Source organism: Nycticebus coucang, chromosome 5 (genome assembly GCF_027406575.1).
Source record: "Nycticebus coucang isolate mNycCou1 chromosome 5, mNycCou1.pri, whole genome shotgun sequence".
NCBI classification, from domain to species: Eukaryota; Metazoa; Chordata; class Mammalia; order Primates; family Lorisidae; genus Nycticebus; species Nycticebus coucang.
In genome coordinates this window covers 96,027,161-96,054,169 of record NC_069784.1, presented here as the reverse complement: position 1 = coordinate 96,054,169, position 27,009 = coordinate 96,027,161, and the positions used below count along the sequence as shown (strand labels likewise).

The 27,009-nt window shown below is 38.5% G+C and overlaps 1 protein-coding gene across 11 annotated transcripts in view; it reads left to right on the top strand.

The window, feature by feature from the left end:
- FAM184A (family with sequence similarity 184 member A) overlaps positions 1-27,009 on the top strand; it is a 128,003-nt gene that overhangs the window by 96,319 nt on the left and 4,675 nt on the right. For 5 of the 11 annotated variants that reach the window (XR_008380161.1, XM_053591441.1, XM_053591442.1 and 2 more), the window contains 7 exons: positions 1,020-1,232; positions 5,074-5,227; positions 9,820-9,947; positions 13,884-14,068; positions 14,512-14,658; positions 23,876-23,993; positions 26,185-26,289. Coding sequence is in view for 10 of the 11 variants with exons in the window: in XM_053591441.1 (XP_053447416.1) it covers positions 1,020-1,232; positions 5,074-5,227; positions 9,820-9,947; positions 13,884-14,068; positions 14,512-14,658; positions 23,876-23,993; positions 26,185-26,289 (1,050 nt within the window). In the remaining variant the exon portion in view is untranslated. The remainder of the gene's footprint in view (positions 1-1,019; positions 1,233-5,073; positions 5,228-9,819; positions 9,948-13,883; positions 14,069-14,511; positions 14,659-23,875; positions 23,994-26,184; positions 26,290-27,009) is intronic. The other 6 variants (XM_053591445.1, XM_053591446.1, XM_053591444.1 and 3 more) reach the window with 5 other exon arrangements.

The following is a 27,009-nucleotide window of genomic DNA, read 5'->3' as shown; positions in this document are numbered from 1 at the left end:
TACCTGCCTTCCATCAATCAGAAGAAAGCCTTTTCCCCTTTACAAAGCTCACTTTAAAATTTCCTCTTTTGTTGGTGTTTTTGTCCTCAGAAATGGTTTTACTGGCATATAAACACACAGAGATGTCTTAAGTTGCTTATAGAACACATTTTATGGGTTTTTAATCTGGTTCCAAGTTTCTCTTAGATTTAGATTTCTGTTAGAATATGGTTGCGTGGTACAGTCTCAAGTTATGATTCTTGTATGTGAGACTAGAAATAGATCAGATTAAATGGTTTCATCAAATACATATATGAACATATGTAATATACACATACATATGTGTTTTATATTTTTATTCTTACAAAAATCTTAAATACTTTAAAACATCCAGAAATGATACATAGTAGGGAATAACAAATTAGTTTTCCATAGTAACAAAAAAAGCACCTGATATTATAAGGACTAACTAGGATGTTTGTGATTTTTTAAAAACTTGAAAGCTTTCAAGTCATTTGAGTTCAGAAATTATTTTACATAAGGATTCTAAACTGACAAATCTTTTTAAAGAATAGGATTTTCATTCTCAAATACTCTTAGCTAACATTTATGGAATGCATGCTACCTGCCAGAGACTGTCCTAAGTGAATTTTATGTAGTAACACAACTAATTCTTAGCACAGCCTGGTGAGGTGTTGATACTGACAAGTGGCAAAGCTAGAATTTTAACTCAGAGCTCACGGTCTGAGCTCTGAGTTACTAATTCTTAATAATAATCAGTAACTTTCCTTATTATTTGCTCAAAGTGACCATAATGTATAAATACATTAGTTGTCTTATGTTTTTATATCACATTATGAATTTTTATTGTAGTGCAACATAGGTATTCATCGTATTTCTAAATGTGGTTGCAATTGCTTTACAGTGGGGCAATTATTTGACTAAAGTTAGTATCTTCGAAATACATTTTCCCTTTCAGTTGATAGTTTATAAAATATCTCTTGTATTTATTCTTCATTGTGGACTATTCTGTGGTGTAGATTTCCTTGTTAAAACAGAATCTGGAGATTCAGCTTTCCCAGTCTCAGACTTCACTACAGCAACTGCAAGCCCAGTTTACACAGGAACGGCAGCGGCTTACACAAGAGCTTGAAGAATTGGAAGAACAACATCAACAAAGACACAAATCCTTAAAAGAGGCACATGTCCTTGCATTTCAAACTATGGAAGAAGAGAAGGAAAAGGAACAAAGAGTAAGTTCAATGTGACATATGCTCCATTATAATCCAACAGCTTAATAATCACTAGCCTTCAAATTCTTAAGAATTCATTTCTTGCTCCTCAAAATTATGCATTGTTTTATTTAAATATGTTTTCTAGGATGTGTCTTCCTGATGAGTCATAGTGATTAAACATATATGCTAATTATACACTGTAGCAGACAAATGAGACTAGAGCTAACATTTATTTCCTGCCAAGTTTATGATGATGTACCATGCAGCTTCTTATGCAGTTAACAGTGATGAAATAAATTCAGCTAGATCTTTTAGCATGGTTCTCCAGAGCTGTAACCATTCTAATCCTTTAGTGCTATTTTGTGCATATCGTATTCTTTCATTGAATTTTAAATTTTTCTCTTTAACTCTGTCTTTTTTTTTTTCTTCTTTTTTTTTTTTTTTTGTGGTTTTTGGCCGGAGCTGAGTTTGAACCCGCCACCTCCGGCATATGGGACCGGCGCCCTACTCACTGAGCCACAGGCGCCGCCCTTCTCTTTAACTCTGGATCACAAAAAAAATAAAATATTTTTATCCCAATTTTTTACCCTCACATTGTTTGTTTTCTATGTACAAAATTCATGATGAAATGGAATTGGAGACATTTTAAAACAGTGTAATTCGGGTGAAGCCTGTAGCTCAAAGGAGTAGGGCGCCGGCCCCATGTGCCGGAGGTGGTGGGTTCAAACCCAGCCCTGGCCAAAAGCTGCAAAAAAAAAAAAAAAACAAAAAACAGTGTAAATCTTTTGTATACAACCCTAACAGCTGTATGAAAAGTAGTCAAACCAACAACTCAGAAGACATTTAAATCAAATAGATATATTATTGAATTAATGATATGCCAGGATTTTTGCATATTCATTACTCTGTATTCAAATTAGTTTGACATAGTATGCTTCATTTTGGTTTACTTTATTTCTTAACACTGTATTTTTCAGTTTCTTTCAAGGACCATATTATAATTAAGATAAAGACTTGATAGAAAAATAACTTTTACTGACAATTTTCACCATATATAGTGATTACAGAGATAGATTGTTTTTTGTCCTTTACTTGAGTTCAGGCACTATTGTAAGAAAGGGTATGGTATAAAGAAATGAGTAAAACAAAAAAGGTATATTCTTTTTTCAAAAATTAACTTCCCCATACAGGAAGTTGTATTCTATTGATCTTATCTAGAAGGTCAACGAAACTTTTTTGGTTAAAAATTGGGCCTGGCCAGGGTGATGGCTTACACATATAATCTGAGCACTCTGGGAGGTCGAGATGGGTGGATTGCTTGAGCTCAGGAGTTTGAGACCAGCCTGAGTAAGAGTGAGACCCCATCTCTACTAAAAATAGAAAAATTAGCTAGGTGTTGTGTCGAGTGCCTGTAGTCCCAGCTACTTGGGAAGCTGAGGCATGAGGTTGCTGTGAGCTATGATGATGCCACAGCACTCTACCCAAGGGAAACAAAGTGACAGACTCTGTTTAAAAAAAAAAAAAAATATATATATATATATATATATTAGATGCGATTGCATTGCTAAATGACATTTATAAATTGGAGTAACATATGAGTATTCATATCAGTATTTTTATTTTGTGCTCAAGTCTTTTACCAAACTTTATAATCATTTTTTTCAAAAGAAATCAGAACCATAATTTTACTGCCTGTCATTAGGTAGCCATCTACCAAAGTGACATTGTCTAAAGTAAGAGTCCTTTATTTTACCTGTACTTTAAAAAAGCCCATGCTTTATTTTTCAGAAATAAAACACTAAACAGTGAGCATAAGTAGCCGAATAATTTTTAAAAACAACATTTTAGAGTAGGGATTAAAGATACAGCCTTGGTTACAATATGGTATTTTTCTTAGAATCATGGCATGTTATAAATTATAGTTTAAAAAAAAAGGAGGGGAGGGCTTCAATGCCCATAGCTCAGTGGGTAGGGCGCTGGCCACATATACCGAGGCTGGTAGGTTCGAACCCAGCCTAGGCCTGCTAAACAACAGTGACAACTGCAACAACAACCAAAAAATAGCTGGGTATTGTGGCTGGTGCCTGTAGTCCCAGCTACTTGGGAGGCCAAGGCAAGAGAATCCCTTAAGCATAAGAGTTTGAGGTTGCTCTGAGCTGTGAGGGATACATAAGGATACTCTGTCTCAAAAAACAAACAAACAAACAAAAAAAAACCCTTCCTTCCACAGCTTCATCTTTTGAAATGCCTTGAGGTTTTTACCCTCCCCCCACCCCCCTGGTCTTTGTATCTTGCCTTAGTTGTAGCCACATATTGTCTTTTCTCTCTGGCTATTTATTTTTTGAGACAGAGTCTTACTATGTCACCCTCTGTAGAGTGCCATGACATCACAGCAACCTTAGACCCTTGGGCTTAAGTGATTCTCTTGCCTCAGCCTCCCAAGTAGGCTGGAGTTATAAGAGACCTTGTTACTCCTTTATTTTTTTTTTTTTATTGTTGGGGATTCATTGAGGGTACAATAAGCCAGGTTACACTGATTGCAATTGTTAGGTAAAGTCCCTCTTGCAATCATGTCTTGCCCCCATAAAGTTTGTTACTCTTTTCTAATGAGAAAGAGATCTTTTCTCAGTGATAACCTTCCTGCTGCTCTTGTCCCAAGTCTAAGTTTGTGCATACAGGAGAATTATTCATCAATTTTAGGTAGTTTACATCCTTAGCAGCTTCAGAGAATGATTCCATTTGAAAACTGCCTTAGGTATAGGGTCCACATTTCTAGTTCAGGCAAAATATATTGAATCAAACTAGTTTCATGATGATTTACTTATTGTACTGAAATGGCCATACTCATTTTTTTCTTTTTCTTTTTTTGTATTTTATTTTATTTTTATTATTAAATCATAGCTGTGTACATTAATGCGATCATGGGGCACCATACACTGGTTTTATAGACCATTTGACACATTTTCATCACACTGGTTAACATAGCCTTCCTGGCATTTTTCTTAGTTATTGTATTAAGACATTTATATTCTACATTTACTAAGTTTCACAAGCCAAACTAATGATGGTGTTGAAGACCAATGTTGTCCACAGCCTTATCTGTGACCCAAATAGAGGAATCTTCTTATCTCCTGATTCCTTATTTGAGAAGATAGTTCATTGGAAAATAGTTCATTGGGTGAAATACAATCTCCTGGCGTGTGATCATCTTACTGCAATAACCTTAAAACAGTATTCAGCCAGATTCCAACAGAAGTTCCAAATCAGTATCCTATAATGTTCCCATTGACCAGGAGAACATCATGCACACTTCTTTGTGGCCATGAACCTCTCCAAATATTTATCATAGCTTTCCAGTTCTCAGAGTGTATTTCAAAAAGATGCCTTCCACAGCACGTAGGCAGATCTGGGAATCACTGAGGATGCTCTGTGGAAGCATACTAAGCTCAAGACAGTTCTCTTCCAGATGATGAACTTTAAGGCGAGAACAGCAAGATTATCTTTAATGAGATCTGAATTATCTGGTTCTGGTTGAAGTTGAGTTTGATGGCCTGCAGTTCCCCAATTATGTCAGATATATTTTGAGTCTGGTTCTTAGATCTACCACATCCAGGTTCCACAGGCTACAAAGTTAGGGTGGTAGTGCTCCCAGTTGGTTCCCAGAGAGGATTCTGTCTAGTTTTCTTGCAAATGAATTATGTATACTTTGCACTTTTTAAACAATTACTGAATTTTACCAATTATTTTGTATATTTTTTAACATTGTCCCAGAAGAAAGTCTTAACTGTTTTCTGTTTAGTTTTACATTTTCCTTCCTATATTCTAGCATAATAATTTCAACTTTTTTCTCTTCTTCTAGGCTCTTGAAAATCATTTACAGCAGAAACATTCTGCTGAGCTCCAATCATTAAAAGAGGCACATAGAGAGTCAATGGAGGGCTTCCGGGTAGAAATGGAACAGGAACTTCAGACTCTTCGGTTTGAATTGGAAGATGAAGGAAAGGCTATGCTTGGTATTTTGAAAGGATTGTAATCTTATCATGTTTATGTGTACATTCTTCCATTTACAATTCAACATAAAATCACAAAGTTTTATTTTAAAATTTTGAAACATAGATATGAATATCTTAAGTGTTTTGCTTATTTTATTTGAAGTTACCAGATGAAGAGGTGAGTAAGGTGGAGCAGAATGGAGCAGACGGCACAGGATGCCCTGAAATTCACCGTATGTAGGGAAAACAAGAAGTTGTAGCTAAACATGTCTTGATTTACAAAATATTTGTTACCAAACTTTACAAAATATTTACAAAATATTCTCTTTGTGTTGGCCACCTCTTTTCACAGACGCACATGCACATGCACACATCGTCTCTCCTACTCATGCTGAATACTTCTGGATATCTGTTGTTACTATGTCGACTCTTGGCACACCCTGTAGAGTGGGTTCCCCTTGGCCATCCTCGTACTCTGGCTATGCGGGAAACCACAGGCACTTCCATTTGTCCTTGTGCCACTAAAGTGGAGTCGGGACATTCAGGCATCCCAGAATCAGTCACTACCCAATAAACAGTCCACACGGAGCCACACACCCTTAAGACTATATGGTCATATTGGTCTTTTCCACTTTAGGATTTTATCTTAATGAGAAAAGCAACAAATAGGTCTGACTTTAGTTTCATTACATGTTTTTTAATAGTGTTCTGTACTTTTGGTAAAAAGATGAGTTGACTTTTAAAGAAAAACTGGGCATGTATTTAAATGTTTGGTTTTGTTTTTTAGCATCATCCAATAACTTCTTATTCCTGCCATCTCATTTTCCTTATGTTTGGTTTTATTGCAAATTCTAACATTTTTAATGTTTATTGTTACACTTAAGGGGTACACTCTTTCCTACTAGGGGCTGAGAACAAAGAAAATCCAAGTATAGTAAATATTTGGGGCCTCAAAGGGAAAGCCTTTTGGCCCTGTTCATTATCTATAATGTTTCTGGGAGTTGAGGTCAAGTCTTTACAGTTCTCTTTTCCTTTAAAAGCCACTGATTGCTAGCATGAAAATCATATTACACATCAACATTTATTAAAGATTTGTAAAATATCTATTTACATGCTGGAGACTGTGTTAAGTGAGGGGAATTAAAAAATGAACTACATTATTGTTCAGGATAAGGGTTTTTAAAAACAAAAAACTACTGCCCTGCCTTTAAATAGGGCTTGTTGTCAAGTGGAGAGGTAGCCTTTGTAGAATGATGGCTTAAAGGGAATACACACTTTCCACAGCTCTGCAAAGAGAAGAGATAAAAACAGTCCAAGTGTCGGAACTGCTGCTGTTTAGTCCTATTGAAACATGATTAAATACATCTTGGCTGACAAAAGGACTTTGGGGTTTTACAACTTTTTGAGATAATTGTAGATTCACGGGCAGTTTTAAGAAATATATAAAGAGATTTCCTATATCCTTTACCCAATTTCTCCCACAAGTACCATCTTACAAAACTTAGCACACCAGTATGTTGACATTGCTACTGGCAAGATACAGAATATTTCCATCACCATGAAGATCCTCGTGTTATCTGTTTATAAGTCACCGCTGCTTACCACGCCTCCCCTCTTGTGACTGACTCCTGGCAACTGTCCTTCATTTCTCTGATTTTGTCACTTAAAGAATTTTGTGATTTTATGAAAGGAATTATACAATATTTAACCTTTTTGACATTGGCCCTTTTCCCCTACCATAATTCCCTGGGTCATCCAGATGATTGCATGGATCAGTAGTTTGTCCGCAGAGTAGTATTCTAGGGTATTGGCCCACTACTGTTTGCTGTCCTTCGCCCATCCAGGGTCATCTGGGTTTTCAGGTTTTGGCTATTACAAATAAAAATTCATGTATAAGTTTTCGAATAAACATACATTTTTATTTCTCCTAGATAAATACTCAGAAGTGAAGTTTCTGGGTCATATGGTATTTGCATGTTTAGTGTTGTAAGAAACTGTTATACACTGTTTTCCAGAGAAGCCACACTGTTTTACATTTCCACTAGCGTGTGTGAAAGGCCCAGTTTGCTCACATCCTCACCCACATTTGATGTTTTCACTGCATTTTAGCCCTTCCGATGCAAGTGTGCTGCTGACTCTGTTTTAATTTGCACTTCTCTGCTGGCTAATGATACTGGACAGTTTTTCATGTGCTCGTCTGCCATTTGTATATCTTCTTTTCAAGTTGAATTGTATTTTTACTTTTAAGTTGTGAAGGTTGTTCGTATGTATTCTAGATAGTAGGTTTTTGTTGGGATCCTTCAGGTATACATTTTGCCCCCATCATTCCATTGAAACTACTGTCCCTGAGGTCACCATTGAACTTTGAACTTCCAAAACCAAAGTATTCTCACTTGCTAGCTGTCGTCTTATTTGCCCTGTCCGCAACATTGGACCCCTTTTGCCACACCCTTCTCGAGCCTTTCCCCCTTGGTTTTCATGATAGTAGCCCATCCCTGCCGTACCCTGCTTTTCTGACAGCTGCCCATTTCATCTCATGGCCAGTCCTCCTTCCACGTGCATCTGATAAATACTGCTGTTTCCCAGGATCCAGCCCTGTCTTCACTTGTTTTCTGTTGTTGTAATGGAACAACACAGACTGGGTAATTTTTAAAAGAAAGAGGTTTATTTAGCTCGTGGCTCTGGAAGCTGTGAAGTCCAAGATTAGTGGCCACATCTGCTGAAGGCGTCATAGCATGGCGGGAAATGGAGAGGGCATGAATGCCAGAGAGAAAGGGGCTGAGCTCTCTCACTAGCTAACCCATTGTGGGTTACACCTCTTAAAGGCTACACCTCTCAACTCCAGGACAATGACCATGAAATGTCAGCATGCCTTTTGGGAAGGACAGCCTATATTCAAGCCCTAGTAAGTCCATGACCTCTGGTCTGCTTTTTAGTCTGCAGTCTTTTCCTGGTTGATGGCTCCACATTCATGGCTCCAGCTGCCGTCTGTGTGCTGGTGACTCAGATACGCATTTGTAGGCCAAAGCTCTGTGTTACACAAATATTCTAACTTATACTCAAAATTTTAAAATACCAACTCACTATCTTCTTATAGTCCAAAATGTGTTTATATTCCTGTACCTCGTACTTTAATTAGTGGTATCACTATTTGCCCTGTTGGCAAAACAAGGAAATAAAGAAATTGGGAGTCATAGTCAGCTTTTTTTCTTTCACTGCCATATCTCGTTTCAGTCTCAGCTATTTCTTTTATTTGTTTCCTCCTTAGTCCTCTGCCATACTTGGTTTGTGGTCACACCATTTCTTAGCTGAGTGACTACCCAAATCTTCATGCTGATCTCCTTTCCTGCAGCACGTCCTCCAGACTGCAGTCAGTGTTCACTGTGTAATGCTCAGAGTTCACCACGTGACTTCTGCTTTAAATCCTTCAGTCCCACGTTCTTCCCTTAACACGTGAGGAGACTGAACTCTTACTCTACATGGAGGTCTCAGGAGGAGTTAAATTGGCTAGCTACAAGCATAGCATTTCTTTGAAGTCTCATGTTTTAGCGTTAAAATTTAGAATGTGTATTTTATTCACATGTATCTCAGTTTATTTTAATATAAAAAAATAGTTTTTCCAAAAATCTTTTAAATAAAATTCGTATTTCAGACGATGACCATGGGTGATCTCTGAGTTCCTTCAGGCATACTGCTGTACGTATTCCAGTGTGAGACTCATGACCTGAAAGTGAAAGTCAAAAGCATTTTGTATTAAAACTTTATCAGCCTGGGTTCTTTTACTATGACCGTGTGCACTGTGGCCTCCTGCCATATACCAAAACTCTTATAGTTTGCCAGGCAGATGGGATTCTTTCCACTTTTGCATATGGTATTCCTTCTTCTTGAATGCCTTTTTTTGTTTTTTAACTTGAAGAACTACTACTTGGTCTTTAGACAGAGTTACTGTGACGATACCTTTAGGATAGCATCCCCAGTTTCCCACTCTTAGGAAATTTGGGTTCTTTCACCGTGTGCTTTCATCATATCTAATATTTACCTCCGATAGCCTACTTAATTTCTTAACACTGCTTCCCGTCTTGCCTGGTACCTGGCATTCAGTAAATGTTTATGGATTGCCTAAAGTAATCCCAAAGTCAAATGAAACAGATGACCTCCCAGTCACTCCATGCATTTGCCAGCCAGTGCTTAACATCTCTCAGGTATATTACAAAAGAATTTCTACTTGGATGGGAAGTTGCTTCCTAAATATTTATGGTACCATTTAGTTCTAAAATTTTGTTACTCCAATAGTGAAAGAGTTAAAAACATTTCATCTCCTTTAACACTTTACTTGCAAACTGAAAGAGTATATAGAAGTACCTCAATCCATTAACCATTTACAGTTCTTTCATATTCTCTTTAAAGCTACACGAACTTTAAATTCATTATAGTATATGACAGCCCATAATATTTAAATTCATGGTCATGTGTAATAACCTATTAATAATTTAATGGGCATATGCAAGTGTTAGAAATGTAAAAAGAACACTCTTCTACTATTATAATTTTTACCTAAAGCATCAATAATATTCCTAAAATTTGCAAAACTTCTTTTTTCCCCTTCTTTCCAGCTTCCCTACGCTCAGAACTAAACCATCAACATGCAGCTGCAATTGACTTGTTACGGCACAGTCATCATCAAGAATTGGCAGCTGCTAAAATGGAGCTAGAGAGAAGCTTGGACATCAGCAGACGACAGGTAAAATGAGAAAAATATGCTCTGGGATGATTTGCTGATGTGGATAGATCGAATCTTCACAATCTCTGAAAATTATTTTGTAATAGCTATTACTGTCACTAGTTATTATTTACTGTCTGTATTGAAAAGTTTTATTTTTAAAAGGAAGGAAGTAGTTAAGTGTTTAGTGTATTGGTCATAAAATTATATTTTTCATCACATTTTAATTAAATGTTTTGAAACTCCTTCTAGCTTGGGAAAGAGAACAAAGAAATATAAGTAATAAGAGGAGAGGACAGCACCTCACAGTAGACAGTCTGTGGTGATGAGAGGAGTGAGGACAGCACCGCCCGGGAGACACTCTGTGGTGATGAGAGGAGGGAGGACAGCACTGCACAGTAGACAGTCTGTGGTAATGAGAGGAGTGAGGACCGCACTGCACAGTAGACAGTCTGTGGTAATGAGAGGAGGGAGGACAGCACTGCACAGTAGACAGTCTGTGGTGATGAGAGGAGGGAGGACAGCACTGCACAGTAGACAGTCTGTGGTGATGAGAGGAGTGAGGACAGCACTGCACAGTAGACAGTCTGTGGTGATGAGAGGAGGGAGGACAGCACTGCACAGTAGACAGTCTGTGGTGATGAGAGGAGTGAGGACAGCACTGCCCTGCAGACAGTCTGTGGTGATGAGAGGAGTGAGGACCGCACTGCACAGTAGACAGTCTGTGGTGATGAGAGGAGGGAGGACAGCACTGCACAGTAGACAGTCTGTGGTGATGAGAGGAGGGAGGACAGCACTGCACAGTAGACAGTCTGTGGTGATGAGAGGAGTGAGGACCGCACTGCACAGTAGACAGTCTGTGGTGATGAGAGGAGTGAGGACCGCACTGAACAGTAGAAAGTCTGTGGTGATGAGAGGAGTGAGGACAGCACCGCACAGTAGACAGTCTGTGGTGATGAGAGGATTGAGGACAGCACCACACAGTAGACAGTCTGTGCTGATGAGAGGAGTGAGGACCGCACTGCACAGTAGACAGTCTGTGGTGATGAGAGGAGTGAGGACAGCACTGCACAGTAGACAGTCTGTGGTGATGAGAGGAGTGAGGACCGCACTGAACAGTAGAAAGTCTGTGGTGATGAGAGGAGTGAGGACAGCACCGCACAGTAGACAGTCTGTGGTGATGAGAGGATTGAGGACAGCACCACACAGTAGACAGTCTGTGCTGATGAGAGGAGTGAGGACCGCACTGCACAGTAGACAGTCTGTGGTGATGAGAGGAGTGAGGACCGCACTGCACAGTAGACAGTCTGTGGTGATGAGAGGAGTGAGGACCGCACTGAACAGTAGAAAGTCTGTGGTGATGAGAGGAGTGAGGACAGCACCGCACAGTAGACAGTCTGTGGTGATGAGAGGATTGAGGACAGCACCACACAGTAGACAGTCTGTGCTGATGAGAGGAGTGAGGACCGCACTGCACAGTAGACAGTCTGTGGTGATGAGAGGAGTGAGGACCGCACTGCACAGTAGACAATCTGTGGTGATGACAGAAGTGAGGACAGCACTGCACAGTAGACAGTCTGTGGCGATGAGAGGAGTGAGGACAGCACTGCACAGTAGACAGTCTGTGGTGATAAGAGGAGTGAGGACAGCACTGCACAGTAGATAATCTGTGGTGATGACAGGAGTGAGGACAGCACTGCACATTAGACAGTCTGTGGTGATGACAGGAGTGAAAACAGCACTGCACATTAGACAGTCTGTGGTAATAAGAGGAGGGAGGACAGCACTGCCCGGCAGACAGTCTGTGGTGATGAGAGGAGTGAGGACAGCACTGCACAGTAGACAGTCTGTGGTGATGAGAGGAGTGAGGACCGCACTGCACAGTAGACAGTCTGTGGTGATGAGAGGAGTGAGGACCGCACTGAACAGTAGAAAGTCTGTGGTGATGAGAGGAGTGAGGACAGCACCGCACAGTAGACAGTCTGTGGTGATGAGAGGATTGAGGACAGCACCACACAGTAGACAGTCTGTGCTGATGAGAGGAGTGAGGACCGCACTGCACAGTAGACAGTCTGTGGTGATGAGAGGAGTGAGGACCGCACTGCACAGTAGACAGTCTGTGGTGATGAGAGGAGTGAGGACAGCACCGCACAGTAGACAGTCTGTGGTGATGAGAGGATTGAGGACAGCACCACACAGTAGACAGTCTGTGCTGATGAGAGGAGTGAGGACCGCACTGCACAGTAGACAGTCTGTGGTGATGAGAGGAGTGAGGACCGCACTGCACAGTAGACAGTCTGTGGTGATGAAGAGGAGTGAGGGCAGCACTGCACAGTAGACTGTCTGTGATGATGAGAGGAGTGAGTACCGCACTGCACAGTAGACAGTCTGTGGTGATAGACCACATTGCACCTGTGCTATCCACCATGGTAATCAGCAGCCATGTGGGCCAAATATGTCTACTCTGACTGAGAAACCGCATTTTCGTCTTTACTTAAGTTTTTTTTTTTTCCTTTTTTTAAGACAGATTCTCACTTTATCACCCTAGGTAGAGTGTTGTGATATCATAGCTCACAGCAGCCTCAAGCTCTTGGGCTTAAGCGGTCCTCTCGTCTCAGCTTTCCAAGTAACTGGGTCTATAGGCACCTACCACCACACCCAGCTAGTTTTCCTATTTTTAGTAGAGATGGGGTCTCATTCTTGTTCAGGCTGGTCTTGAACTTGTGAGCTCAGGCAATCCACCCACCTCAGCCTCCCAGAGTGCTAAGATAACAGGTGTAGCCAGTGCACCTGACTCCATTTTTACCAAATTTAATTCGAAGCTAAGTTTAAATAGCTATTTTGGGTAGCCCACTTATACAAGGATCAGGTCCTCATCAAGAAAGAAGATAAAGTGTGTTTTTGTATCATTCTAGCACAGCTACTATTTTCCTTAAATTAGATGATGTGTGATCTGGAATGTATGTGTGTGGATAGATGGATTTTTTTTGAAGCATAGTGCAAGCAAAGCTGTTATTTATTATTTAATTAGACTTACGGCTTTCACTTGGTTAGTTTTCACCTGTGTTAAATGATCAGCCCAAATCTTCTCTTCATTGCTAGAAGGTGTTAAACGGGCCACCTGTAACCATGGCCAGAAGTTACACAGTTACATTCTCTTCAACCGGCCTTAATGCTGAAATTGACAATATCTTGGCCAGCAGAACTCAGAAACCAAAATTGGCTTTTAGGAAAAATCGAAGTAAAGGTCAGAAAAATGACTCTTATAAAAATGGAAGGGAGCTTATCTGTCATAAAAGATAATTGCTAGACCAGCACCAGACAGACAGGGTCTGCTTTCTAAGGGTGTGTGTGTGTGTGTGTGTGTGTGTGTGTGTGTGTGTGTGTGTGTGTGTGTGTGTGTGTGTGTGTGTGTGTGTGTGTGTGTGTGTGTGTGTGTGTGTGTGTGTGTGTGTGTGTGTGTGTGTGTGTGTGTGTGTGTGTGTGTGTGTGTGTGTGTGTGTGTGTGTGTGTGTGTGTGTGTGTGTGTGTGTGTGTGTGTGTGTGTGTGTGTGTGTGTGTGTGTGTGTTTTGGGATGGCCTCTATGGATGCAGATCCTTTTAAGTTAAAGGGCAATGCTACCAGTATTTTACTGCAAGACATATAAAACTATGTGATCTCAGCTGTGCCACTAAATATAAATAATCTTTGAGTATTGGTTTCCTCATTTGTGAGATGGGGGGGGGTGTTTTATGATCTTTTGGGTCCCTTGAAACCCTGGCATTATTGACACTATGTGAACATTTCTTACATATATGGAAGGAGAAGAGGACTTGAGGTTTTCTCCTTTCAGCAATTTGCTTTTGAAGCAATGTCAGAATAATTACATTTCACTTTCCAGTATTTCGTTTTCTTTCCTTCAAATGAACACAAACAGAGCAGATAGAAAATTTTTAAGAATTACTTGTATTTTACAGAGTAAGGAGCACATGTGTAGGATAACAGATCTACAAGACGAGTTAAGACACAGAGAGCATCACATTTCTGACTTGGATAAGGAGATACAGCACCTTCATGAGAATATAAGTGCCCTAACCAAAGAACTGGAATTCAAGGGGAAAGAAATTCTCAGAATACGAAGTGAATCTAACCAACAGATAAGGTATGCCATTCTTTATAACAGAAGGAGTATGCAGTGTTATCTGAAAAACCGACAGCCATTTGTGCCTGTTTTTGTGACCAGACTGCTCTTCTAGTAAGATATTGAAGACTACTTTTTGTTTTATTTGATGGCTGTGTTATTATCCAGAACATAGATCAAATGTTATTTGTTTTGAATGATGTATATGTATTCATTAACTTTGTATTGTTATACGTTGTACATAATTAACTCAAATCTTTTGAAAATGTTATTTGAAAAGCATTAAAGGAGACAACTTTAATACAAGCTAGAAGATTATAGCAAAGTAAGTAGCTTAATTTAGACTTGTATACATTAATTTTCTATGTATTATACCAAAACCATTTCAAATCTGATAGAATGTAGAGAGTTTTGAAAGCTGGACCTCAGAATAACATTTTCTTAACTGAAAATAAATTAAACAGGTTGCATGAACAAGATTTAAACAAGAAACTTGAAAAAGAGTTGGATGTCATGACAGCAGACCACCTCAGAGAGAAAAATATCATGCGGGCAGATTTTAATAAGACTAACGAGCTACTCAAGGAAATAAATGCAGCTTTACAAGTGTCGTAAGTTATATTCAAGAAAATTCATATATGGATAATAAACTGAGGAGCCCTGTGTTTAGCCTCAGATTAGCTATTATTTTGATTCTAATAAAATGATAGTTATGAAAGAAAACTTTAGTGCTGTATTATAGATGGTAATTGCGGTGTGCAGCTGAATTGTAGTTTTAACAACTGCTACTGCTATAGTTGTATTAGGATAATATTTATCTACAGAATGTCCCTCAGGATAATGAATTACCATGCCATGGTGAAAACTCCAAATGTGTCCATTATATAATGTTAAGGAAAAAAAGCATATTTTGAACAATAAGAATATTATCCTATACATACACATGTGCACGTGAATAATACATGTATGTCAAAAAACTTAAAAATATACAAACTTTTAATAATACTAGCTCTTGCAAGAGAATGGATGAGGAGATTTTGGAGGTGGGAAAGAACTAAGGGTTTATTTTCTATACTTAAGTATAGTCTGATTCCTAAAATAAGCACTTAATTGTTTTATTATTTTAAAAATCATTAAAGGAAAAACAGTGCAAGTGAAGTTACTGCTCATACACATTGTTAAACCAAAATTTCTAATTCCTACTTATAAATATTTTATAACTCCTCTCTTTCCTAATCATTTATAAATTGTTGTAACCAATGCAGTTTATATTCTGGTACAGTATAGCTTATCCCAGAATTAATTCTGAGTTGTTGCTAATAATTCATTCACCTTTAGTCTGTGCTCTCCTTATCAATTTAAGAAGATTCATTAAAAATTATATATATACACACACACATACTTCATTAAAGTCACAATTAGTGACTGATTCCTTTACCCTCAGTGTCAAAGTCTAATGTAAACTCTCAGCTTCAAAGTTCCTTATTCTACACCATCCAGCAACCACCCATGTTCCTTGTCATCTGTTTATCAGTCAAGCTGACCTTTTTGGTTTCCTTCTAAGATTCTCCTGTGCTGTCCTTTACATTCTAGAATAACCTCTTTTGTTGTTACTATTTTGATTACCTTCCTCAAATCTAAACGTCATTTCCTCCTATTTCACCCGTGTACCCAGGTCAGTCTCACAGTACTTGTTGTAACATGCATCGGCACTCTCACACACACACTTTCTCATACATGCGGCCACAACAGGACGGCTGCCGGTCATTGGCTTTTACTTGAGTGTCCTCTGGGGTGAGGAAAGAATTCTGATGGACATATTCAGAATCTTCATGTTAGCAGGCCGGCACTCACCGAATGTTTCACCAGTGAATTTTATAAAGATTCCTCACCATATTTACCACTTCATAGTTGCCCTTAAAATGGTCAGGAGACTCACATTCTCTAACCACTGTGATTTTGGTGTTTGCTGTAATTAGAGGTAATTTTTAAATCCTTTTGAGCCACAGAACGAGCTCAGGTGTCTGCCTCGTACGTGTATGAGAGCTCATAACCTCATGCATTATGCATGATTGCGGCTTAATAAACCTCATTGCCTCGGCTTTCATTGCCCTGGCCTCAGTGTCACTCTGGGTAGAGGCTGAAATCCTGGCATCCCCCCTTCATACTCGGGAAAACATGCTCACAAGAAGAGTAACCTCTGTCTGTCTGTGTGTCCTGTCCACCTGGGAATGCTACTTTAAAAAGAGTAAAGCTTGTGTCTTGGCTATTGTGTCATTCTGTTGTATGTAGTTCTGCACATTCTGAATTTTCTGTAGATAGTATAAATAACTTAGTTTTTCTATATTATCATTTTTAATAATCAAAGAATTCATTTTATTGGTAAGTAAAATTTTTATCTTCTTTTCTAGACTCACCTTTCATTTTATACTTCAGATTGGGTCCGTGCTAACCAACTCTTCTTTTTTCACATGCTACCATCATATAATTAGCCTCTAGATTAAGGTGTTTACTCTGTTTTGTTTTGTTTTTTTTTTAAGGTCCAGTATTACACTATTGCCTAGGCTAGAGTGCCATGGTGTCAGCCTAACTCACAACATCAGACTCTTAGACTTAAGCAACTGTCCTGCCTCTGCCTCAGAGTAGCTGTGACTACAGGCTATTTTTTTATTTGTTTTAGTAGAGATGGGGTCTCACTCTTACTCAGTCTGGTCCTGAACTCCTGAGCTCAGGTGATCCTCCTACTTAGGCTTCCCAGAGTTGTAGGATTATAGGCATGACCCCTGCACCCAGCCTAGGTGTTTACTCTTTTAGATAAAAGCAAAACACACATAAAATTTATCCTCAACCAGTACTGTCCAATAGATTGTCTGTGATAGTAAAAATGTTCTGTGTCTGCTCTGTCCAGTAAGGTAGCTACTAGCCCCAAATGGCTACTGAAACTTGAACTGTGGCTGAGGAACTGAATTTTAAAATTTTATTTAATTTCAATTTATTTAAATGTAATAGCCACGTACGGATGGGTGGCTGTCATACTGGGAGGCAGTATTAGACTGCTGGACATTTTTGGCCCATGTCCTTAAATCCAGCCTGCTTGGCTCTGCTGAAGGGTTTGTGTTTAGACAGAGGCGGTGAGCAGGGAGAGTCTATTCCAGCATGTGGAGCTGGGGGAACAATATCTGAACTCCTCCCAGCCAGTTCGCAAGGACTGGAGTACTCAGTTGAAGTTGTTAATATCTGAATCCAGGCTTTAAAGCGTTGAAATCAGACAAGTCCTTGGTTTCTTAGAAGGTGGTGGCAGCGGAGGGACTGAGGAGTATGGTTCATCTGCCAGGCCAGAGCCCAGAGCTGAGGAAGTCTGGGAGCAGCTGGAGGCTTCTTGCTTCTGCTTCTGCTTCTGCTTCAGCTCCAGGTACTGTTGGACTCCAGGGAAGAGCAGGGCAGCCAATCTACAGGATGGAAAATACCCTCCAGTATTGTGGAAATGGTGATGGGAGTCCGTATCTCTTATGGAATGATTATTAGAAATCCTCTTCTCTACTGCTGGAAACTAAAGTTGTCTTGGATTTTCAGAGAGGTTTTTAGGAATTTTGTTTTCTTCAGTTTTTATCTTAGTAAAAGCCTCATATCTAATGAAAATGTCATGGTTTTCATTTGCTTTAGAAACAAATGAAAGAATGCGCTATTTGTATCTAAATGATATGTTCTACAGATAGAGAAAGTTTAAGCTAAACAAAAACACTCTCAAGGTGGTCACCCTTTTGGCTTCTCTGTGCCACATTGGAAGAAGAGTTGCCTTGGGCCACACATTAAATACACAAACACTAACGAAAGCTTATGAGCAAAAAAAAAATGTCCGTGCATAATTTTCACGGTATCTGCCACCAGAGATAAGCAAAAATGTCCTCATATAATCTGTACGTCACCCACGGGCCACAGGTTGGACACTCCTGCTAGGGTCATGGTAGACCATTCTTTTATTTTTTAATTATTTTTTATTAAATCATAACTTTGTACATTGATGCATTTATGGGGTTCGGTATACTGCTTTGATATACAATGTGAAATGCTTACATTGAACTAAGTAACACATCATCACAATTACACTCATTTCTTAATAGTATTGATATGTACCATTGCATCATGCACATTAGGTGAGATCCCCCCAGATTCTCTCTCTCCTCCCATATCCCCCCTCCCTTCCTTCCCTTCTACTTTCTGGACTGTAGTTATGTTTTGCCATTCATATGAATGTGTAGGTGATTATATATTGATTTCATAGTAGTATTGAGGACATTGGATACTTTTTTTTCCATTCTTGATATACTTTATTAAGAATGTGTTCCAGCTCCATCCAGGTAAACATAAAAGTTGTGAAGTCTCCATCTTTTTATGGCTGCATAGTATTCCATGGTGTACATATACCACAATTGGTTAATCCATTCGTTGGTTGATGGGCACTTGGGTTGTTTCCATGTCTTGGCTATTATGAATTGGGCTGCAGTAAACATTCTGGTGCAAATCTCTTTGTTGTAAAATAATTTTTGATCATCTGGGTATATACCTAGTAGAGGGATTGCAGGATTGAGCAATAGGTCTACTTTTAGTTCCTTGAGTGTTCTCCAAACTTCTTTCCAAAAAGGTCATAATAGCTTGCATTACCGCCAGCAGCGTAGAAGTGTTCCCTTCTCTCCACATCCATGCCAACATCTGTAGTTTTGGAATTTTGTGATGTGGACTAATCTTACTTGAGTTGGATGATATCTCAAAATGGTTTTGATTTGCATTTCTCTGATGATTAAGGATGATGAGCATTTTTTCATATGTCTGTAGGCCATGCACCTGTCTTCATCAGAGAAGTTTCTGTTCAAGTCTCTTGCCCACATAGAAATGGGGTTATTTGTTCTTTTCTTTTCTTTTCTTTTTTTTGCAGTTTTTGGCCAGGGCCAAGTTTGAACCCACCACCTCCAGTATATGGCACTGGCGCCCTACTCCTTTGAGCCACAGGCACCACCCTATTTGTTCTTTTCTTTTCTTTTTCTTTTTTTTTTGTTTTTGGCCAGGGCTAGATTTGAACCCGCCACCTCTGGCATATGGGACCGGCGCCCTACTCCTTGAGCCACAGGCCCCGCCCTTCTTTTCTTATTGATTAGTTTGAGTTCTCTGTAGATTCTAGTTATCAGACCTTTGTTGGAAGCATAACCTGCAAAAATCTCCCATTCTGAAGGTTGTCTGTTTGCTTTACTTACTGTACTCTTGACTGTGCAAAAGCTTTTTAGTTTGATCAGATCCCAGTAATGTATTTTTGGTGTTGCTTCAATTGCCTCTGGGGTGGGGGTGGGGAGTCCTCTCATTAAATATTCTCCCAGGCCAGTTTTTTCAAGTGTTTTCCCTGCACTCTCTTCTAGTATTTTTAGAGTTTCATGTCTTAAGTTTAAATCTTTTATCCAGTGAGAATCAATTTTTGTTAATGGTGAAAGGTGGGGGTCCAGTTTCAGTCTTCTACAGGTCGCCAGCCAGTTCACCCAGCACCATTTGTTAAATAGGGAGTCTTTCCCCCACTGAATGTTTTTAATAGGCTTTTCAAAGATCAAATGACGCTAAGTAGCTGGGTTCCTCTTTTGGTTCTCTAATCTGTTCCATAAATCTACCTCTCTATTTTTATGCCAGTACCATGCTGTTTTGATCACTATAGATTTATAGTATAGCCTGAAGTCTGGTAATGTGATACCTCCTGATTTTTTCTTATTTCTGAGTAATGTATTCGCTATTTGAGGTTTTTTCTGATTCCATATAAAACAAAGTACTATTTTTTCAAGTTCTTTAAAGTATGATGATGGTGCTTTAATAGAGATTGCATTAAAACTGTAGATTGCTTTGAGTAGTAAGGACATTTTAACAGTGTTGATTCTTCCCAGCCATGAACATGGTATGTTTTTCCATTTGTTAATATCTTCAGCTATTTCTTTTCTCAGACTTTCATAGTTCTCTTTATATAGAGATCTTTCACATCCTTGTTAGGTAAATTCCCAGATATTTCATCTTTTTTGGCACTGCTGTAAAAGGAATAGAGTCCTTGACTATATTTTCAGCTTGACTATTGTTGGCATATATAAAAGCTACTGATTGTAAGTATTGATTTTGCATCCTGAGACGCTGCTGTATTCGTTGATCACTTCTAAGAGTTTTGAAGTTGAGTCCCTGGGATTTTCCAGGTATAGGATCATATCATTGGTGAAGAATGAGAGTTTGATCTCCTCTGACCCTATTTGGATACCCTTAATCTCCTCTTGCCTGACTGCTATGGCTAAGTCTAGAGGCCATCTACGGCAAACCCACAGCCATTATCATATTGAATAGTGTAAAATTGAAAACATTTCCACTCAGATCAGGAACGAGGCAAGGATACCCAACAGTGTTTCCACTGTTGTTAGATTTTTAATTTACCATTCAGGTGATTTTCATATACTTTGTGAAATAAGGAAGTAGTAATCTTGTCACAAATTGGATTCTGTGCTCATAACATAGTGGGAAAGAAAAGTTTAATGTTAAAATGCTGCAGTTATTTTATTTAGTTAAGACAATAATATAATAGAGTTTTTCCATCTTTATAAAATTAATTCTAGAATATATGTGTACCTAATAATACTGTACTGTTATTTGGCTCTAGAATCTTAATTCACTAATTTAAAAAAAAAAAAACAGCATGGGAAGCAGTGTAAGTTAGAAACTTAATACTGCTTTTTAGGCATTTGTAATTTAGGTCTGTGTTGTTCATGAACCATAGACCTTGACCTATATATTCTCAGGGCCAGAATGAAATAAATGAGGGCATGCATGCCTGGTGAGAACCCATCAATTGACCCTAATTAGTAATTCTGTGTGTTTTGCTTCTCTCTGTTCTTTCCTTCCATTACTTTTAGGGGAAATCTGTATTTTGAGTAAAAGGCTACTTGTGTAGTCCTCACAAAGGAGTGTTTCCCAGGCTTTAATTATTCCTATAACTTTGGGAATTTGGTCATTTCTGCCTACTTATAATATCATTTTCTTAATATTTATAACCTGCTTACAATAACTTAGATATTTCACAGGAAAAGCTACAGTAAAAACATTGTTATTCCTGAAAGATCTTATCCCTTCCTCCTAAAAGAAGCTTAAGCTATAATTATACAAAAGTAAATTCTGTGGGGAAAAAACCAACAACACTGAATTCAATTTAGCTAGCACTACTGCTCAAGGTCTGGTTGAGTGTTGTAAAATAGGATAGTAAGCAAATGTCCTGAAGGCCATGTAAGATACATAGACGGAATAAAGTAAGATACATAGAATGAAACAGACTTCTCCTTCTTGTGATCTGCAAGATAAAAAAGAACAAACCTAAAATCAGGTATTTCACCTGGACCTTTGAGAAGCAGTGCTGGTTTAGAGAGCTGCCTGGGGCAACTGAAGAAAGAGACAGTGGTGAATAGTATTGGCTTGAAATGGATATCAGAATGGTTATTGAAATGTATTTGCAAGTTAAATCTATAGCCTATTACTTGTTCTCTCCTTTAATGCTTTCCCATTTATGTTTGTATTGATAATATTTCTTACATGTAATCAATTATTTTTTCTTCTTTAATATCCAGGTATCTTCTTTATTAAGCATTTTTTGCTTAAATGCTTTGTGGAGAAGAATAACTGATAAGCATTCTGTAGGTAGAGAATGTTTAAGCTAAATGAAAACACTAGAATTTGTATTTGGGGCAGACCTTTAATATGCAAAAATGTTGGTTCAGAGATTATAATTGATTGCTTTAGATTCACTTTACCTTAACTTCTCATCGTGTATGGCTTTACATTTAATTGTTTATCTATCATTCATACCATGTATTCTTGCTCAGCTGCAGAAGGAAGATAAGATACGTTAATTTAGGTGCAGAAATAGTTTTAGAATCTTGTAATTGGCTTTTATTTTCTTAATTTTTTCTTTATTGTATTTATTTCTTCTTACTATTTTTTGAGACAGAGTCTCTCTCTGTCACTATGGGTAGAGTGCTGTGGTGTCATCATAGCTCACTGCAACCGCAAACTACTGGGTTTGGGCACTCCTCCTGCCTCAGCCTCCCAAGTAGCTGGGACTATAGTGTGCACCACAGTGCCCCTCCTAATTTTTCTATTTTTTGTAGAGATGGGGTCTCAGTCTTGCTCAGGCTGGTTTTGAACTCCTGAGCTCAAGCAATCCTCCTGCCTCATACTCCCAGAGTCCTGGGATTATAGGTATGAGCCACTGTGGCTGGCCTGTTTTGCTTTCATTTTATTTAATTATTTTTTTTCCTACTTTGATTTTATTAATACAAGAAAAGACTCCAGTGACATCTTGTGGCTTCTCCAGCATAAAACTCAAATGCCTTCTTCCTTGATGAGATCAGTATTTATCAATCTTTTTAAAACCTTTCCCCATAAAATACGTAAGAGTTACTCTTGCCATATTGAGATAAAAATGCAAGATCACTTTATGCAAGCTCAGTGAATTACATTGTTTTTCATCTAGTCTGCTTTGTCACAAAAGAACAAAAGTAAAGATAGTGAAACTCACACATTGTACCAATAACCTCACACTGAACTGAAAAAGTTCCCACTGATCCTTGGACAGTCACTTCCTAACCCACACTTCCACTCCCCCCTAACCCTCACACCTCCCCACGTCCCAGATTAGAACTTCAGCCAGGGGGCTGGGAATGGAACCATGAGTTAGTGCCAGTCTTCACCCTGGGCTGAGTAAGTTGAATGGGCTTTAAGGTACTCAAAAGCACAAAGATTCTGGTACCCCTCTAGGATCCGGGAGAGAGGTGGGGAGGCGGCAGGAAGGCAGGAGTGGATCACTGTTCTAGAAGATGGATTCCCTAGAAGTTACTCAGTGTTTGTTCAGTGAATGATTTTTTCTGTGAATCTTTATTAACCACAATTGTATTAAGCCTTAAATTCTGTAATTTGTATTTTGTGAAAACATTAAGATTTTAAAATTATTCTAATTATTTGCATTTTCTGAAAATTAAAAGTACTTTTTCACACTAAGCCACTGTGAGATAAAAATGAGATAAGAGCATTTTTAACCATTTGCATTCTCTACAGTCTGTCCTGTTCTCTATTCTTAAATTCTTTAGGCTGTGTCACCACTGCCTATAAAACGTGGCCTCTACGTTAGTGGTCAGTGGCATTCAAGCCTATTACTATCTCATATCACTCAGGCCAGAACAGGCCTAGAAAGTAATATAATTCTTCTCTTACCTGATGCACTCTTTTTGCACTTTATTTCTATAAGCTGATAATACAGAATTTTTAAACCATGTTTTCCATAAACCAGAAAACAATGGTGTCGTACATGTGTGTCCTTTGTTCCCCTCTCCTTTGTATCTTTCTTTTCTTGTCCCTTTTATATATGTTACCAAGCCTTTATGTCATCACACAATATGGTAAGTGCTCCTAATAGTAAGCCTACATTTCTATTATCAAACCTGTATTTGTTAGGTTAGTATCATTCAGCATATGATTTTATCTGCAGGGCTCACCTCACTTCATCTCCAAATACTCTTGAATGACTTGAATGAGTAAATTCTTGAAAAAGTAACATGCAGAGCCTTTAATCACATTATCTACCCCTGTAAATCCTTTAATATAACAGTATAGGTCTTGAAGAAATCATGCCATTGTGCTTACGTTTTAAGGAAAAAGATGTTTTGTTTCAAATCTTTGTGTGAGTTTAACTAGATTAATTTTTAAATATAAGGTATTACAAAAGAATGTGTCTGAATCATATCAATGAGCTAAAGGCTTTCTTGTTTTTAGACTAGAAGAAATGGAAGAAAAGTATCTAATGAGAGAATCAAAACCCGAAGATATACAGATGATAGCAGAATTAAAAGCCTTGCTTACAGAAAGAGACCAGATCATAAAGAAACTAATTGTAAGATATTTTGGTTTTGGTGTAACCATGTTAGTAATCAAAAGACTATTGATTGGGAAAATGTGGGAAAATATTCCCATTGTAGAATTGTGCTCTAAAAGTTCTTTAAAATGTCTATGAATAAGGATAAGAAATATAAAGCAATCTTTTAAGTTTAAATGTGGTATCAGAGTAAGGGAATTGTCCCTTTTTTTAGTATTTTTAGAAAAGAAGTAGTGATACATACTGAATGTTGAATATGTCGTTCATTACCAACATACAGTTAATATGCTATGAAGTGTGTGTATGTGTGTATGTTGTCTATGTAGAATTAGAATTGGCTAGGGAAGAACAGTGAGCACGTCCTTGTATTATCCTGTGTTATACAGTTCCAGGTTAATCATGTTAATTTCTGTCCTGCCAAACACTGATATAAAGAGACGCTCTTAAAGAAAAAAGGGCTCCGTGGTTTAAAGAAAGCTGGGGAGTTTCTCTTGGTGAGCTGGAAACACTGACGTATTAGGGGATCCCATCAGGGACGACAACACATATTTAACAGTAAATCCACTCCCTTCATTAAAGCTACTATTCTTAGGAGTAAAAAATACATAAATGTTTTAAATTTCATAAAACATTTCAGAATCTTCCAAAATTATATGTCCTGATCAATCATTAAAATACTGCTTTTTACCACTACTAACAAATGAAAATCTCTCACAAAGAGACCAGAAATACAATGGTAATGACTTTTATGCTCCTTAAGTTTTCAGCTGAAAGCTTTAGACTTTAGCATGCATAGGTGTATAGAAGCAATATTTCTTTTCTTTTCTTTTTTCTTCTCTTACTTTCTTTCTTTTTTTTGTTGAGACAGAGTCCCACCCAATGCCCCGAGCAGAGTGCAATGGCGTCATAGCTCTACTGCAGCTTCAGACTCAGGCTGTGGGCATCTGCTGCCTCCACCTCCCAAAGCAAAATCACTGGGATTACAGGCACTAGCAGCAGCACCCAGCTGGGTTTTTCATTTTTTTTAATGAGTCAGGGTGTCTGTCACTCTTGGTCACACAAGTCTTGAATGCGTGAGCTCAAGCAATTCTCCCGCCTCAGCCTCCCACAGTGCTGGGAATACAGGTGTGAGCCACCGCACCCAGCTGTAATATTTATTTCTAAAGTGCTTTTTCCACAACACATCTCTTTTAGCATATAGGAAAAGCAGCCTGCTGTCTGGGATTAGAAATTTCTGATGAAAGCAACAGGTTGTTTGGGGACAACAGGTGGAACCCATGAGCAGGTTTTGGAGAGAGAACATGCTGCTGTAACCCACCAGGCACCTGGTTTCCAGCCTTGGGAACATGAGCTCGGGTTGCAGACTCCTGTATCTGATAGCAGTAGACTATGCTATCAGACGGAAAATTATAACTCATACATGAAATTAGCAAGTGTACTTCAGCCATGGACCATAGGAATAGCTATTGATTTCCCAATACTTACTCGGGAGATATTATAGATGTATTTTACCTTTACAACGGAAAGAGCAAAGTAGCTTTTGAAAGCACCACAGCTAGTCAGTGATAACTAAGAGTGCATCGTGACTTCATGATGGTAACCAAGAGAGGGGCAAGGAATCTAGTGCCACTAGTGCACAGCTTGCATTCTCAACACTCACCTGCTTATGGACTTCCACAGTCCACTTGTTAAATTAGCACATCCCGTTCACAGGTAAAGGTTTGCCATTCATAACTGTTCTGTGATTGCCATTGTGATAATGGATGGATATCTCCTATTCAGTGAGATCAGATCTATTTACAATGCTGAAGAATGATAACTTATCATAGTGCCATCCTTATCTGTGGGCACAGTGCAGCTGTTCACACAACTCCATGAATGCCAGTTAGACCTGCTCAGACTGCACAGTTAGCCCTGCGAAACAGAGAGGAGACCAGATACACGTAAAACATTTAGGTCCAGTCTTAGAGGAAAAATATGAGAGGGTAAAGTCACATCCCTAAGAACAGGGTTGAAAGGTATTGAAGACTAATCCCCAGCAGGCTGTAAGACAGAGGCATTTAGGCATAGAGATCTTTGAACAAGGCATATATCTTGTTCTACATTCAGGTCATGTATATTATTTTGAGTGAAGTGGCATTTAAACAGTTAAGTTTTTAAAAATATTCATAGAAAATATTTAAAAGATGTTTATAATTCTTTTGCATAGGAGGATAATAAATTTTATCAGCTGGAATTAGTCAATCGAGAAACTAACTTCAACAAAGTGTTTAACTCAAGCCCTACTGTTGGTGTTATTAATCCATTGACTAAGGTATGTGGTGTAAACACTGGAAAATAGGGATCAAAACTTGATAAAAATTTGGTAAAATATTTGGAGCAGAATAGGATAAAGTTCCCAAAAATGTTTTCGTAAATTTAATAATCTAGCACTAAAATTAGTGGATTGTGTTCATATTTAGAATGAGACTCTTAATACTTATATTTCATAAAGTATTGTTTTATCAATATTATAAAACTTTGGGTCTTTCATATTTCCAAAGTCAACTAAACTTCTCACTGTAGTGAAGACAATTTTTTGTCATTTCCTTACTGATCACAATCCTCTGTGGGTTCCAGAAAGATACTTCAGCTCTGAATACCCAGCAACTATCTGTGGCTTAAGGCCTTACATTATTGTTTATTATTATCACTTTTTGAAATAGAGTAACTCTGTTGCTCAGGCTAGAATATAGTGGCATTGGTCATAGCTCACTGCATCCTCAAACTTCTTCTAGGCTCAAACTATCCTCTTGCCTCAGCCTCCCAAGTAGCTGAGACTACAGGTATACTCTAACACAGCTGGCTAATTTTTTAAATTGTTATCTGTAGAGATGAAGTCTCACTCTGTTACCTAGGCTGGTCTAGAACTCCTGACCTCAAACAATCCTCCTACCTTGGTCTCGAGAAGTGCTGGGATTATAGGCATGAGCCACAAGCCCTGTGCCAGCCAGGCCTGACATCTTAATGGTCCTTAGGTTGAACATGTTTGTTG